The sequence below is a fragment of the Pseudorca crassidens genome, chromosome 2 (assembly GCF_039906515.1).
Source record: "Pseudorca crassidens isolate mPseCra1 chromosome 2, mPseCra1.hap1, whole genome shotgun sequence".
Lineage (NCBI taxonomy): Eukaryota > Metazoa > Chordata > Mammalia > Artiodactyla > Delphinidae > Pseudorca > Pseudorca crassidens.
The window spans coordinates 115,213,059-115,228,143 of NC_090297.1; the positions used below are offsets into that span (position 1 = coordinate 115,213,059).

Here is a 15,085-nt window from a genome sequence, read left to right on the forward strand (position 1 = left end):
GAATGATGCGTAAGGTTGAGGTCAGATTTGAGGTTGGGATGAGAGTTAACACTGAGATTAAGCCTAGAACAACCGCTAGAATTGAGGCTACGGTTTATGGCTGGGATTCCTGTTATGATAAGGAATAGTGTTTTAGCTTCATTGCGAGTTTTTCCTGGGAATACATTTAGAGCTAAACTGAAGGCTGGGGAGATTGATTTAGGATTGGATTTATAACTGTGTTAGACTTTAGTTTGGGATTTGAGTTAGAATAGGCTGTGGTTAGGGTTAGAACTTGGGTTAAAGTTTTATGGACAGAGGATTCATGGGGATCAAAACTTAGGTTTTATTTATGATATAGAAAGACCTTAGCCTCCGTTCACTAAATCGAAGTTTGGTTAGAATTTTCATCCCTTTGCTCTGGGAGAATACCAATGGCACGTGTTGATTGGGGTCCCAAGATTTTGGCAAGAGTTCCAGATACACATGAGCCCATCTCAGAGGTATGAAGCAACTGAATCCCACAACAAATGGAACCTCTGAAATTCTGCTCCACGACCTAAGCTCACCACCTGGTCAAGCTCCCAGAAGGATATTTGGGGAGGGGATGCAGGAACGTACAGCAGTGAGTGGGGCTCTGAAACCACATTGAATTGGAAGATGGGGTCCATCAGAGGCAGTTTTACTAGGGAGGAAGGGAGTCCTGGTTTTGGAGTCTAGGAGACGGGAGTTGGGAAAGACTGAGGGCCTAGATGCTCTCGGAAGAACAGCCATTTTTGAGGGCTCCATACAGGGGCCCCTCAAAGCCTCAAAAGGCAGGGCACGTTGTTGCTCTCCTTTGATCCACCTACGTCTAATTGCCACCTCCTTGCAATCTGGGGACCGTTAAAGAAACTGTCAGCATTCCTGCCCTGTGCCCTGACCCTTGCAAGGGTTTTGAGGGGGCAGTGTTGGAGTGAGGGCACTGGGGCATCAGCTCAGTTTTCATAGCACAAGTCCAGCCCATGGCCCCTCCCCTGGGACCAGCCCACAGCTCACATTACTCTGTGGGCTTCATCCTCAGCAGAGGAAGAGGGCCCATTCCTGGGAGGTCACCGCCCCCAACTCCTCCCTCTCTTCTTCCCCACCAGTCTCAGCCCCAAACATCCCATTGCCCCATCCACTTCCTTTTCAGGTCCCATAAAGGTCTGGACAGATCTCGGAGACTATTGGGATTGCCTCTGTGCCCCCAGGGAGAAAGAGATTGGGAGAGGCAGTGGTTAGAAAAGGAGCAGAGAAACACATGTGCCATCCAAATGGCCCAACGAGAGGCTGAGAGAGAGACAGGAGGCAGAGGGCCCAGGCTACAGTCAGGGTCCCAGCACACCAATTTCCAAAAGGGCCCCTTGCTTTTCCCTGAGTAATCCATAGCTCCCCGGGGGGGCAGAATGGCCCCTCTTTTCTGCATAACCCCCCAAGATTGGGTTGTATTAGCGTCTGTTCTAAGGCAGAAGCAGAAACACAAAGACAGAAGCTTGGAAAGGAGTGAACAGAGGTACAGAAGCAGAGAGAAGAGGTGAGATAAGGACCCAGAGAAGCCCAGAGATTGCTTCTGAGAGGATGTACAGCCCAACCCCAGAACATCGCGGGGAGGGACAGGCCAAGGATGTGGCCCGTCTACTCTTCCTCCAAAGTGCCCTTCACAGCAACTCTGCACAACGCCTGTAGGCTCTCCCCTCACCTGCCTGGACCTACCCCCAACCCCTCTCCCCAGGCCTCCCAGGCTCAGGTTCAAGCTCCCCATTTCCCCTCCAGGGCCCTGGATCTGCAGCTTGACCCTTTCTAAGCCCTCACACACAGAGTCAGCAGGCTCCCGAGCCCCTCTCCCAAGTCCCCCTGTAGACCCAGGCTCACACCTGCAACATCCATGGAGTGAGAAGCAGCCCTTGGAGTGGCCATGTAGAGAAAACCTCAGAGGAAATGGTCTAGGAGTAGGAGGGCCATGGGATTGACGATGCCATGCTTAGAGAGGACAGACAGAGGCACAGGGCACACACAGTCACAGAGAAGTCAGGGAGCCCCAGCAGCTGCTGCCCTTCCACCAGCTCTCAGCGAAGGTTTGGGGTTGGAGAACCCCCAGGTGAGGCCCTGGTTTGGATGACAAGAGTAGTGGAGCTTAGAGGTGGTACAGGTGGTGTGATGGGAGCAATTGCGTTGAGACGACGAAGGGTTACAGTGAGCTGGAGAGAGAAAGACAAGATCCACGTGTGGGGTTCAGTTTCAGGAGTGGGATTGGGGTTTAAGGACTGAGGCCCAGATCAAGGCTAGTGGACAGAGCTTCTGACACGTGAGACCCAGGGATTCCCTGGGTCTTTTCTTAGGCTTCCCAAGCCTCAGTGATTCCTGCTGGTCCACTTCAGAAGAAGGGGGACCCTAGGAGGGAGCCTGGATATGCCGAGCTCTCTCTCAGCGGGTGATGATATCCTGGAGCTGACCCAGACTCCTAGGAGCAAACAGCCCTGAAATGGTTCCCATCCCTAAAAGGAGTGGCCTAACCTACTTTATCAGCAAAGCATCTTAGCAGAGGGCGGCTGATTAAATGTTATAAACTGAACTGTTATCAAGGGAACAGTGGAGGAAAGAAGAATTTGCTTTTAAAGAGTATGCGAATCCCTGAAGAAGAATTAAGAGACCCTGAAGATAAAAGGTATTGCACCTGGCTGAGATCAACCATATCCTTCAGTCATTCAACAAACCAACGGGGCCTTGTGCTAGGCCCTGGGGAAGCAGCGGCTAACAAGACTCTATCTTCTAGAGCACCCAGTCTGGAGGGGGAGACAGACGAGGGAAGGGGCACCAACCCCTCGTCACAGGCTGCTGAGCTATGGTGATATTTGGCAAGACCCCCCTGGCCTGGTGGAAATGACCTTTAAACGGCGATCTGAAGGATAACTAAGGATGTGTCGGGCAGGACTGAGAGTGGAGAGAGGTGACCGGAAGAGTATCTCAGTCCTTGAAAAATAAACCAGGGCCCTGCCAGACACAGCAGAGAAGAGAGTGAAGTCAGGATAGACAGCTGATGGGTATTTTTGGACTGAGGAGGGAAGATCCTTGAGAACTGAACCTCTGGGACCTCCTGAGTGCTCACTGGGGTCAGAGCCAGACCCTCAGGATAGACTAGGCGGCTAAGATTGATCATCCTGAACCGTGTATGTTTGGGTGTGGCTTTGACTTCGTCAAAGTCATCAAAGGGCAGGGAGGTGATGACTACCCCGCTCCCAAGAGGACATGGAAAATGCAGGAAGAAACGCAGAGCTGGGAGTCTGGAAGCTTTGGGAGCTAAGGCAGAGGGAAAGTCTAAGCTATTTAAAGCCAGTCAAATCAAGAATAACTTAGCCCTTTCTGGGACTCTAGACTTCTGTGATGTTGGACATGAGCTTCTTCCGGGTAACCTTGGTGTGATTTGCCAGGATATCTCTCAGAGTGTGGGAGGGGGAGGAAAAGGGGGGCAGGTCACCTTGGCGGCAGCCTAGAATTGGGGAGAGACCTCTGGTCTGGAGTGACCCATCCCCTCCCCAGCAGTCCTCTCCGAGGCCCCAAGCTCCCCAGAAGCAGCAGTGGGGTCGGATGAGTGAGAAAACAGTGAGGCGCTCCATGGCCTCAACACCCAGACTTCTTGTCTGAGACTAAAGCATCTCCCCTCCACTGTCACCTCAACAGCTGCCACTCTTCCTCACCCCAGAAGCCCTGATTGGCTTTGAACTCTCCTGAGCCCCTTTCATTCGAGCTTAATCAGAGAGATTCTACTGAAACCAGTTAATGCCCAGCGGGGGGCCCGAGTCATTGACAGGGATGTTGAGGCTTTCAGGGGTATTGGAGGACATCCCAGGCCCCCACTGAGTCAGGGACAGCCTGGCTGGCCCACCAGGGTGGGCTGCTGAGTCATGCCCAACTGGTGCTGCTTCTGCAGCAGGTGCAAAGGTTCTGAGACCGCCTCCAAGCCCCGTGACTCAGGCAACACGTACACATGGGCAGGGAGAGCATGGAGCCCAGCCAGGAGCTGGGACATACATTCCCAGGAGGCAGCTGCCTGCAGACCTGACTCAGTGCTCCAAGGTGGCACCCAGCCACTGGATAGACCAGGCTGCACCAGCCCAGTCTGTCATTGAAAGGACCGGAAGACCCAAGGAACTGGGAAGGGAGCTGGGAAGTCAATGAGGTACACATACGACAAAGTTAGTAGCTTGGGCCCTTTTTTTTTTTTTTTTTTTTTTCAAGCTTCTAATATCCTTACATCAACAGAGACAATGCACTAAACAGCACTTCTTACTTATCTCCAGATTTCCCCAGCGCTGCTCTACAGCTTGGAATCTCGCAGCTTCCTAGATACCCCGAAGATGATTCAGCAGCTTGGAGGGGTGCACAGAGTTTATTTTTACCCTTGAGCCCTAGGAGGGAAAGTTGAAGCCATCCCTAGGAGAAAACACTGCCCACCCAAAAGTCCAACCTCTAGCAACAAGTCTGAGGCTGGTTGTTCCTGAGCAGGGCAGGTGGGGGCAGCTGGGGGGAGGTCCACTTCTTGGCCCGTACTCCAAGGGAGCTTGTTCCTCTCAGCCCCGAGATAGAAGAGATCAGTAGCGAGCTGGGCAAGCTCCAGGCGCCTGAGGTCCTTTCTGACTTTCCTGGGAAGAGGGTCCCCTGAAACAAGTCAAGTCTCACTCTTCGGTCCCTGCAGGTATTCTTAATCGTGCAATAGGAATGCTTAGAGAGAACCTAAGCAAGTATGCCAGCTGCCTCAGTGGCATTGCCATGTCTTCTCTCCCATCCCAGGCTGGGTACCACATCTTCCCAAGACCCCTAGGGAGGAAGGGATTAACTTCTTTAGGTAGGAGGTATGCGCTTAGGGGTATGGAGCAGGGAAGGTGAGAAAGCCTCTTCCCCTAGCAGCTGGTGGGGCTGCCCACCTGGTTTGGGGGAAAAGGGGGCTGCAGTCTTCTGTGGTGGGGAAGGTGAGGAAGGTGCCTGGGGAAGCTGCAGTTGTCCTGAGGCAGAGGAAGCACAGGAAGCAGCTTGCCCACTCTCCCTGGGCCCTGTGAAAAGAGGACTCTTGCCGGAGGTCCTTGTAACCTGGCATTGTAAACACTGGGGACGCACCCAGCAGCTATCTTCTGCCTCCTCTTAGTGCAGGACCCACCGAAGGAGACAAGACTCGGCTCTGGATTTGAGAAATGAAACCGAGAGGGAAGGAGGCTGCCATAGTGATGGGAGCCGGACGGAGGCCCTCTCCCCTCAAAGGCATACAAAAATGGGGGAAATGGCTTCATCCCGGAAAGCTAGCACACAGCCTCCTCCAGATCCTCCAGGTCCTTCCAAATAGGGGGAGACCCTTCTAAAGCTACAAGAAATTTTGTGGGAAGCAGCACGGGGGCAGTGGGAAGCAAGAGCAGACTGACTGACACAGATGAGAAGCTTCTGTGGAGATGGAAACAGGTCTGCTGATTCACTGAGAACTGACTTCACTAGAATGTACCCAGCACATGGTAGGCACTCAGAGGTACCTGGATGAGTAAATGAATGAATGAAGAATATCTGGGGGAAAAGCGAGGCCAGCGAACACAGATCTTTATCTTTGGGGATAAAGCTTTGGGGAGCCTCACTTGTTGGAGAGAGGTGGACTAAGGAGAGCCGGCCACTTGAGTGGGGCGGGGGGCTGTGTTTGGGCGAGGGGACCAGGCTGGCAGCGTGAGACGTTGGGCCCTCGTCATGCCCCGATGGAGGATGGAGTGGGTGCCTATGTTGTGACACTGCCTGGCATTGAAAGGGCTCTGGCATGAGAGGGTTGAGACAGGAGCGTGAGCCACAGGTTCAAACATCACCCTCTCCACATTCATGATCTGGGTCACAGGCGCGAAACTGGTAAGAGCTCTGACACCTCCTTCCCCAGCACCGCCCAACCCAGCCCTTGCCCCAGCCCCACCCTGAGAGAGCATCTCTAGCTCCTTGCCCTAAAGTGCCTCTGAGCTGGGCGTGGAATGGGGACAGAGATAAGACTGAGCTGAAAGTGGACATGATGACAGCATCCCAGAGAGTCACAGAAAAGCCAGGAGACACCAGGACAAAGGGACCATCTGGCTCGGGAGGGCTGACCGTGAGAGAATCCTTCCATTCTCTGCCTCTGAGCATCATACGGCCCACAACCTGGGGCTCCCGTAACCAATTTTGCTCCTCGTTCAGTGCCCGTGGCAGCCACATCCCCGCAGCAAGAAAGCTGGACTGTTCCTTAGAGAAGTAGAATAGATTTAATCTGTAACTCAGAAGTATCTAGATTAGCTGCAGTTATGGACACCGAGAGCCTGGGAGGAAGCTGCCCGCTGAAGGCATCCCGAGGGGCCGAGAGGCACCCTCAGTCCACAGAGGTGTCGGGTTGGATGTTAGCTTTGCGCTCAGCTTCAGTGCAGTACTTCTCAGGAAGGCCGGTGGCTCTGCAGGAGAAACACAGGTGTAAGGGGTGGAAAGGGTGTAACGGGTAGGGATAGAGAAGGAGACCAAAGAGGAGGCAGCAGAAGCAGGCATTTACAGAACCTTGGGACGTGTACCCCAACCCTGGTCCCCCAAACACATCCCTGTCAAGCCTCCAGCATCCCGCCAAGGAGTTCCCAGAGAGCCAGGAAGACCCCATCCCAGAACTTTCTCCAGGAGCCCCCTTCAGAGGGCCACAGCCCATGTGGGCCTGGAGTCAGGCCCTCTCCACACCCCTGTCACCATCCCTTCATTCCCTTAATCCCTGGGGAAGAGGAGAGGAGCTGGGCAGGAAGGGATGCCGGCACACCTCAGCTCCTCTATCTTTTTCTTCTTGATGCCTTCAATGCGCTCACGCCACTTCTGGGCCTCCTCTTTGAGGCGCCGGCCTTCCTCGAAGGTGGCGATCCGGTCCTGCAGCTGCTTCTGCTGGTTCTCCCGCACCTGGCGCTGGAGCTCATTGGCATACTGTAAGCGCCCCCTGGCCTTTTTCTCCTCCTCCAGCTGCTGCTTTTCAATCTGCTCTCTCTGAGCCCTAGAGGAGGGACACGGTCGAATGGGCTAGGCTGAGCTGTCCCAGCCCAGGGAAGTCTTTGGGGCAGCTGCTGGGTAGGCTCCTCCTAGGACACGCTGCAGAGACCAAGGCCCTCCACACTCAGGCCCTTCTCTTCTGTGGCTCAGAGATCAGCCCCAAAGGCTGATCCCAGCCAGGCCCGGGTTCATGGCGTGTGACTCTATGCCACGGGCATGTTTAGAAGGGCCCAACGCTTGGGCCCGGAGCTAAGGCTCTGCTGTCACTGTTCTGAAATTCTTAATTGTTGAACAAAGGGCTCCACATTCTCATTTTTCACTGAGCCCTGCAAATTTTGTAGCTGGCCCTACAGCCAGGATGTCACCCACTGGAAGCTATTGTTCCCACTCTTCTCTCCTATAACGATGCCTAACTCCTCTCCAGCTTGTTCTGAGATAGCTTTCTTTCTCTCTCTCTTCCTTCCTTTCCACTAACAATAATAATGACATTAACAAAACCAACAAAGAGGATGTTTAGGAGGTTCAAAGAAGTTGTAAACTCTGCAATGCTGGTTCTTAGTTGCTGGAAGAAGAAGGAACTTAGCCTGTTATCTCTGATTTTTCTTACTACTCTCAGGAGCCGCTTCCACAAGAAAACTTCACGAACCCTGACATCAGAAGGAAAACGGCTAATGTAGGCCAGATGTTCCCAGAAAAAAAAACTCAAATGAAATGTATTCACATCTCAGAGGAAATGCAGTCATAGGCCATCCTGAGCTAACTCCTCCTTTCTTCCTCAATGTAATCAAAAACAAAAGCTAAATTTAAAATCACCTTAGACCAGGACGTCTCAGCTGGGGTCACTCATACCCCAACCAAAAGCACCACTTCACAGACTCATTTCCCTCTAGCTATCTTCCAAGCTCCACCATGCATGGCATGTCCTCTCGGTGCTCAGCAGCTCTTTTACATGTAGACACCTCCTAAAATTCTATACCTTCCAGGTTTATCAGAAGAAAACTGCTGACTTCCTTGCCCCTCTGTACTTATACACCAAATCCCCACTGCTCGGACACATCTATGAAAGCAGAAAGATTCTCCTCCTTGCCTTGCCATTGTTTTCCTATATAGAGAACAGTTTTTTATTGTTTCACATTATGTGAAACAGGGTGGAAATGGGGAATCTGTATGTGTCACTAGAGAGCCCCTGGGGTGGCAGGCAATTGGAAATCTAAACGGGGAAGGGCCTGGTAATTTCACAGGGCTGGGGCAGGGATCCTGGAGGCTGGCTGCATTACAATCATCTTGGGGCTTTCAAAACTACTGATGCCTGGGCCTCACCCCAGACCAGTTAAATGAGAATCTCTGGAGTTGGCTCCTGGGCGCCAGTACTCTTTGAAAGCTTCCAGGCATTTCTAAGAACCATTGGGTAGGGAAGGTCAGCTATTTCTGCTTAGTCAACAGGCTGACAGTTAAAGGCATCCCTCTGTCCAGAAGCAGGAAGTCCATATATAGGCCATAGAGGAGGCCATGCTCTTGAAGTAGGAAAAGTTGGAATGCTGGCCATGGAAGAGATGCTCCTAGCACTTGGAGATGCCCACTGTGGTGGTCACATGGCCCTGGAGACCCTAGGTCCAGATGCTAACCTAGAAAAAGGTGAAATTGAACTTAAAGCTAGGGCTGGCAACATCATTCTCAATGGTGAAAAACTGAAACCATTTCCTCTAAGATCAGGAACAAGACAAGGATGTCCACTCTCACCACTGTTATTCAACATAGTTTTGGAAGTCCTAGCCATGGCAATCAGAGAAGAAAAAGAAATAAAAGGAATTCAAATTGGAAAAGAAGAAGTAAAACTGTCACTGTTTGCAGACGACATGATACTATACATAGAGAATCCTAAAGACACCACTAGAAAACTACTAGAGCTAATGAATGAATTTGGTAAAGTTGCAGGATACAAAATTAATGCACAGAAATCTCTTGCATTCCTATACACTAATGATGAAAAATCTGAAAGAGAAATTAAGAAAACACTCCCATTTACCATTGCAACAAAAAGAATAAAATATCTAGGAATAAGCCTACCTAAGGAAACAAAAGACCTGTATGCAGAAAACTATAAGACACTGATGAAAGAAATTAAAGATGTTACAGACAGATGGAGAGATATACCATGTTCTTGTATTGGAAGAATCAATATTGTGAAAATGACTCTACTACCCAAAGCAATCTACAGATTCAATGCAATCCCTATCAAACTACCAATGGCATTTTTTACAGAACTAGAACAAAAAAATCTTAAAATTTGTACAGAGACACAAAAGACCCCGAATAGCCAAAGTGGTCTTGAGGGAAAAAAACACAGCTGGAGGAATCAGACTCCCTGACTTCAGACTATACTACAAAGCTACAGTAATCAAGACAATGTAGTACTGACACAAAAACAGAAATATAGATCAATGGAACAGGATGGAAAGCCCAGAGATAAACCTGCACACCTATGGTCAACTAATCTATGACAAAGGAGGCAAGGATATACAATGGAGAAAAGACAGTCTCTTCAGTAAGTGGTGCTGGGAAAACTGGACAGCTACATGTAAAAGAATGAAATTAGAACACTCCCTAATACCACACACAAAAATAAACTCAAAATGGATTAGAGACCTAAATGTAAGACTGGACACTATAAAACTCTTAGAGGAAAACATAGGAAGAACACTTTTTGACATAAATCACAGTAAGATCTTTTTTGATCCACCTCCTAGAGTAATGGAAATAAAAACAAAAATAAACAAGTGGGACATAATGAAACTTAAAAATTTTTGCACAGCAATGGAAACTACAAACAAGACGAAAAGACAACCCTCAGAATGGGAGAAAATATCTGCAAACAAATCAACGGACAAAGGATTAATCTCCAAAATATATAAACAGTTCATGCAGCTCAATATTAAAAAAAAAAAACCCAATCCAAAAATGGGCAGAAGACCTAAACAGACATTTCTCCAAAGAAGACATACAGATGGTGAAGAGGCACGTGAAAAGCTGCTCAACATCACTAATTATTAGAGAAATGTAAATCAAAACTACAGTGAGGTATCACCTCACACCAGTTAGAATGGGCATCATCAGAAAATCTACAAACAACAAATGCTGGAGAGGGTGTGGGGAAAAGGGAACCCTCTTGCCCTGTCGGTGGGAATGTAAATTGATACAGCCACTATGGAGAACAGTATGGAGGTTCCTTAAATAACTAAAAATAGAATTACCATATGACCTAGCAATCCCACTACTGGGCATACACCCAGAGAAAACCATAATTCAAAAAGACACAATGTTCATTGCAGCACTATTTACAATAGCCAGGTCATGGAAGCAACCTAAATGTCCATCAACAGATGAATGGATAAAGAAGATGTGGTACATATATACAATGGAATATTACTCAGCCATAAAAAGGAACGAACTTGGGTCATTTGTAGAGACATGGATAGATCTAGAGACTGTCACACAGAGTGAAGTAAGTCCGAAAGAGAAAAACAAGTATTGTATATTAATTTATATATGTGGAACCTAGAAAAATGGTACAGATGAACTGATTTGCAGGGCAGAAATTGAGACACAGACGTAGAGAACAAACGTACAGACACCAAGGGGGGAAAGTGGCAGAGGGGTGGGGTGGTGGTGTGATGAATAGGGAGATTGGGATTGACATATATACACTAATATGTATAAAATGGATAACTAATAAGAACTTGCTGTATAAAAAAAAAAGAAAGATAGGCTGCATCACTCAATCTCTACTTATCTGAGCATAACTTCTGTAATTTTTGTAGCCCTCCACCCTAATTAAAATTTTGTTTGGTTTATTTCCTATTTTATTATTATTTTTTAAATTTTATTATTTTTTAATGGCTACACTGCACAGCATGCAGGATCTTAGTTCCCCAACCAGGGATCGAAAATGGGCCTGGCAGTGAAAGTGCCGAGTCCTAACCACTGGACAGCCAGGGAATTCCCTTGTTTGTTTCCTTTAAAAAATTTTTTGATGTTATAGAGTCTGGACCAGAGCAAGAAGAGAGTCTTTCCCAGTTAGGCCAGAACACTTAGAGCCAGTAGAACGTCCCAGGGGCCAGGTCTGGTGGTGGAAGATCTAACTGGTAGAAAGTAGAACTACTGAGACTGCTCACTGCTTTGGGGTAGGAGAAGGGAGACAGACAGTGAGAGATGTGAACACTTAACTTCCACTTCTGTGTTGGAATTATAACTAAGCCAACATAGAGAACAAAAATAAAAGGATAAAGAGCTGACAAGGCCAGAAAGATGGAGAAATACAGGTGAAGCCCATCCAAATACGAGTCTCTAACATCCTTCTTAGATGAATGGGCAAGAATGGTGCTTTATTCATCTCTAATATCTCCCATAGCATCCAACACAGAGACTTTACGTGCTTAGTACATATCTGTCAAAAGACCTCCCTCAAAGCCCTGCTCTGATGACTTGCAACCCTGAGTGTGTGAGTTCTTCTCTCCCTCTCTCTTCAACCTCCCCTGCTGCAGTTTCAGCCCAAACTTGTCGAGGGACATGGAGGTGGGGAGGGCAGAAGAGACCAGATTTATACCATTACTTACACTTTTAATGCTCCCGGGGAAATAATCCCTATAATAACCAATTCCTTAATCACTTCCAGGTAGGTGCTATTTTCCAATTCTTTAATAAAATTCTTGCCTCAAGTGTCTTTGAAATATTTCAATTATCCATCTAGTTAGAATGACCCCACCAACCTGGTCAAGGTGGATGCACATCTGTCCGTGGACATGCCAGAAACTGCCTCTCCACCCAGTACGGACCATCCCTGCCACAGTACCAGGAAGGGAAGCTGAGGTTCCCAGCTCCTCTTACCGAAGAATCCTCTCGAACTCATCCCGGTCCCGTTGCACCTGAACGGCCAGAGCGTGCTCCTTGAAAGCCACCTGTTCTTGCCGACTTTTCCGCAGTCTGGCCTCAGTTTCCATCTTCTTCTGTGCGTTTTCCTTTTCCTTTCTGCGCCACTCTCTGTCGGCAACCTCCTGGTTGCGTTTGGCCCGCAAGGCATCCTGGGAAAGGAGAGGGCGGGGAGACCAGTGAGGATGCAGAGTAACCTCAGGTCCCTTTACGAAGACACCTACTTCGGACTCTGCCCCAGCTTGCTTTGAGAAGCCCCCCGAATTTCTCTAGCAGCAGGGTTATGCTAGGAAAGAATAAAGGGAATCCTGTCATAGAACTTTCAGGTCAGAAGATACCCTGAGGGGTCATCTTGTCCTTCCCCCACCCCCAGCTCATTCCAGTTCTCTCCCTATACCTGAAACACCTCCCGGCTGTCCTGCGATCGCTTCTAACTTTAATGACTGCTAATGATGGAGATGGCACAGTTTCCTCTGGTGACACATTTCAGTGGTTAGTTAAGGTTGAAAGTTCTTTATGTGGCAGCCAAAGTCTTTCTCTTGGACCTTAAGCACGTAATACACTTCTCGATCCTTGCTTGCCGTGGGCTTGGAAGCAGGCCCATCTCTCCGTCCTCCAGCTACTGAAGTCGAGATAACTTTCATCCTCTCTTCTATACCCTCACCCTTGAGACCATTCTACAGGCTGTCAGAGGAACAGTTAAGGGGATGGGAGAGGCCGAGAGAAGCTGAGACTGAATAGGTACCTGCTCTGCCTGGTAATCCTGGGCCTTCTCCTGCATTGCCCTCAGGCGGGCGATCTCCTTCTCTTTCTCCCTCCGGATTCTCTCCTGCTCAGCCTCAAACTCTGCTTCTCGAGCCTGCCAGGAAGAAAAGGCGTCACAGCGTGGCTCCCATTGCCCCAGGCTTGCAGAGAGAAACTGAGACCCTTGTCTATTCAATATCCCCTCTACCCCTTCCTGACTCCTTTTAAGGTAGGGCAAAATGACTAGCAATGCATTGACATGAAACTAATCAGCATTTGTAAGATGCTTCGTTGCTTACAAAATGCCTTCTCCTGTAATATCCCAGATGGTCCTCACAACATCTCATTAGACTGATATTATAAAGAAACTGATGTTCATAGAATTCAAGGGTCCTGTCTAAGATGGCACAGCTAGTAAACTACCAAACAGATTCAAATGCAGGTGAGCCCAGCCTTCATGCTCTCTCTGCTACTGCACAATTTCCAAGTTGCAAGGCTGCTGGGCCAAGTTTCTAGAAATAACAACTGTGGCTTCCTGCCTGTCTTGTAAAGTACAGGAGGTGGAAGTTATCTCATTAGTCCTTTTGGGCAAATGGCCAACCGTGCGATGTGCGGCCCCCCAGGGGTTAGCAGATACCTAAGGAATGAACTATCAAAATTAGCTCCCTTTGCCACTTCTCTGAAAAAGCAGACATATCCCTAAAAGCTTTCCATACACAGCTTCCCAACTATGATTCTTGGTTAGTCATAAGACTAATAATGGCTTAGGTTGGGTGGAAATGTGATCATCCCACAAAGAATGTTCCTTAGCCTCGTTCCACCTTTCTAGACTTCTGTGCACCCAATGAGTTGTCAGCGTGTGAGCTGTGCACAGCTGGCTATGTGTCAAGCTGGTCTCTCTGCTCCACGTTGCCCTAGATACCAGGGCAGGGAACTCTGGAGGCTTCCACCACCAATCTCTGCCTTTAGCTCTAAAGCGGCAGCCCCGGCTGTAAGAACAGAGACCACTGTGAGGTCAGGGAAGGGCTTGTGATACACTTGGATTCTTCTGGTGGGCTGTGGGCATGCCCAAGTGCCCGATCCCTTTGCCAGTTTCCTGCCTCTCCCAGGTTCTCCTGCCAATGACATTTTCATGTACGAAGACAAGACCTATTCTTCTCCCGCTCAGAAATCAATGGCAATTCCTCATCGTTCCACACTTGCAGCTCTGCTCAAGGTCCAAGGCATTCCCAACAACCGTTCTCAGCTCTCCATCATCTCGCTACCTCGTTTCCCATCACAACCACCAGAGACTCTCTGCTGCAGCCAGTGAAACTGTTCACCAATTCCTACACGTGATTGGCTTATGATCGCCACCTTCGCCCATTCAGGGAAACAGTTGCTGAGTTCCATACGTTGTACATAGCATTACTCTAGGTACATTCAGCCTGTCTGATACTGGACACACATTGAAGCATTCAGGATCTGTTCAATCAGTCAATGACTAGCTTCACAAGGTGGTTGTAACGACTAGATAAGACAACACACAAAGCCCTTAGCACAGAGCCTGTGTACAGACTAAGTGCTTGATTAATGGTAGTTGTGTGATCGCTGTTATGCTGGAATCCCCGTGTCCCCAGTCTCGCGTTCTCACTCTGTTGCCTGCATATCCCTGGCATCCAGTAAGGAAGCCACAGCCAATAAATGAGCTTTGCTGAGCTTCATTTTCTCTCGTTTGCATTTGGAGTATAGAGGTATATCAAATATGCCTTTTCCAATTGCACCCACACCCTCCCCCTGGCCATAATTAAGAATCCCTACCATAGAGAAGTATGGTATCATCATGGAACCTCAAAGCTAGTAGGGAAGGCAGGACTCACGCATGAGGAGTTGAATAACTTTCCTGCCACCTCAAGTCTTTCCTTCTCTTCTTATAGAAATCCATGCTCACTCCATCCAAACCGTGCCTAAAAGCTTTCTTTTGCCCTCCATTCCTCACAGACCCCAACCATGACATTACTCATTCTTGCCCCAGAATGAGTCCAGACATTCATGAGCTGCATCTCCCTATAACTGTTCGAGGGTATTGCTCCCTGTTCCGTGGTGCATTTGTTCTTATAAGTACTACAGGGGGTGGTGGTTGAAGGCTCTATTTTCTGAGCCTAGCATCCAGTATAGGATGGATGCCCAATACAGGAATTTTCACAAGAAGTTTATGGGGCAGCTGACCCATGATTGATTACTGAAGATATAATTATCCAGGTCATGAGGAATCCACGAAAACTTTACTTTCACCAATAGTTTTAATTTTCTTCCCTGCCTGCACCTGACCCTCACCCCAACTTCTAATCAAAGGTGTTAACAAGGACAATAATACCCTAATTGGGGTGTCCTTTCCAGGCTACTCTCTGGTAATGAACAAGGGGAC

The 15,085-nt window shown here is 48.7% G+C and overlaps 1 protein-coding gene across 5 annotated transcripts in view; it reads right to left on the reverse strand.

The window, feature by feature from the left end:
- Positions 1–6,238: 6,238 nt before the first annotated feature.
- CFAP45 (cilia and flagella associated protein 45) overlaps positions 6,239–15,085 on the reverse strand; it is a 41,132-nt gene continuing 32,285 nt past the window's right edge. For 4 of the 5 annotated variants that reach the window (XM_067728308.1, XM_067728307.1, XM_067728305.1 and 1 more), the window contains 4 exons: positions 12,680–12,793; positions 11,893–12,086; positions 6,788–7,012; positions 6,239–6,440 (listed from right to left, as the gene is read on the reverse strand). In XM_067728308.1, the coding sequence (XP_067584409.1) occupies positions 6,362–6,440; positions 6,788–7,012; positions 11,893–12,086; positions 12,680–12,793 (612 nt within the window). In that variant the 3' untranslated portion in view covers positions 6,239–6,361. The remainder of the gene's footprint in view (positions 6,441–6,787; positions 7,013–11,892; positions 12,087–12,679; positions 12,794–15,085) is intronic. The other variant, XM_067728304.1, reaches the window with a different exon arrangement.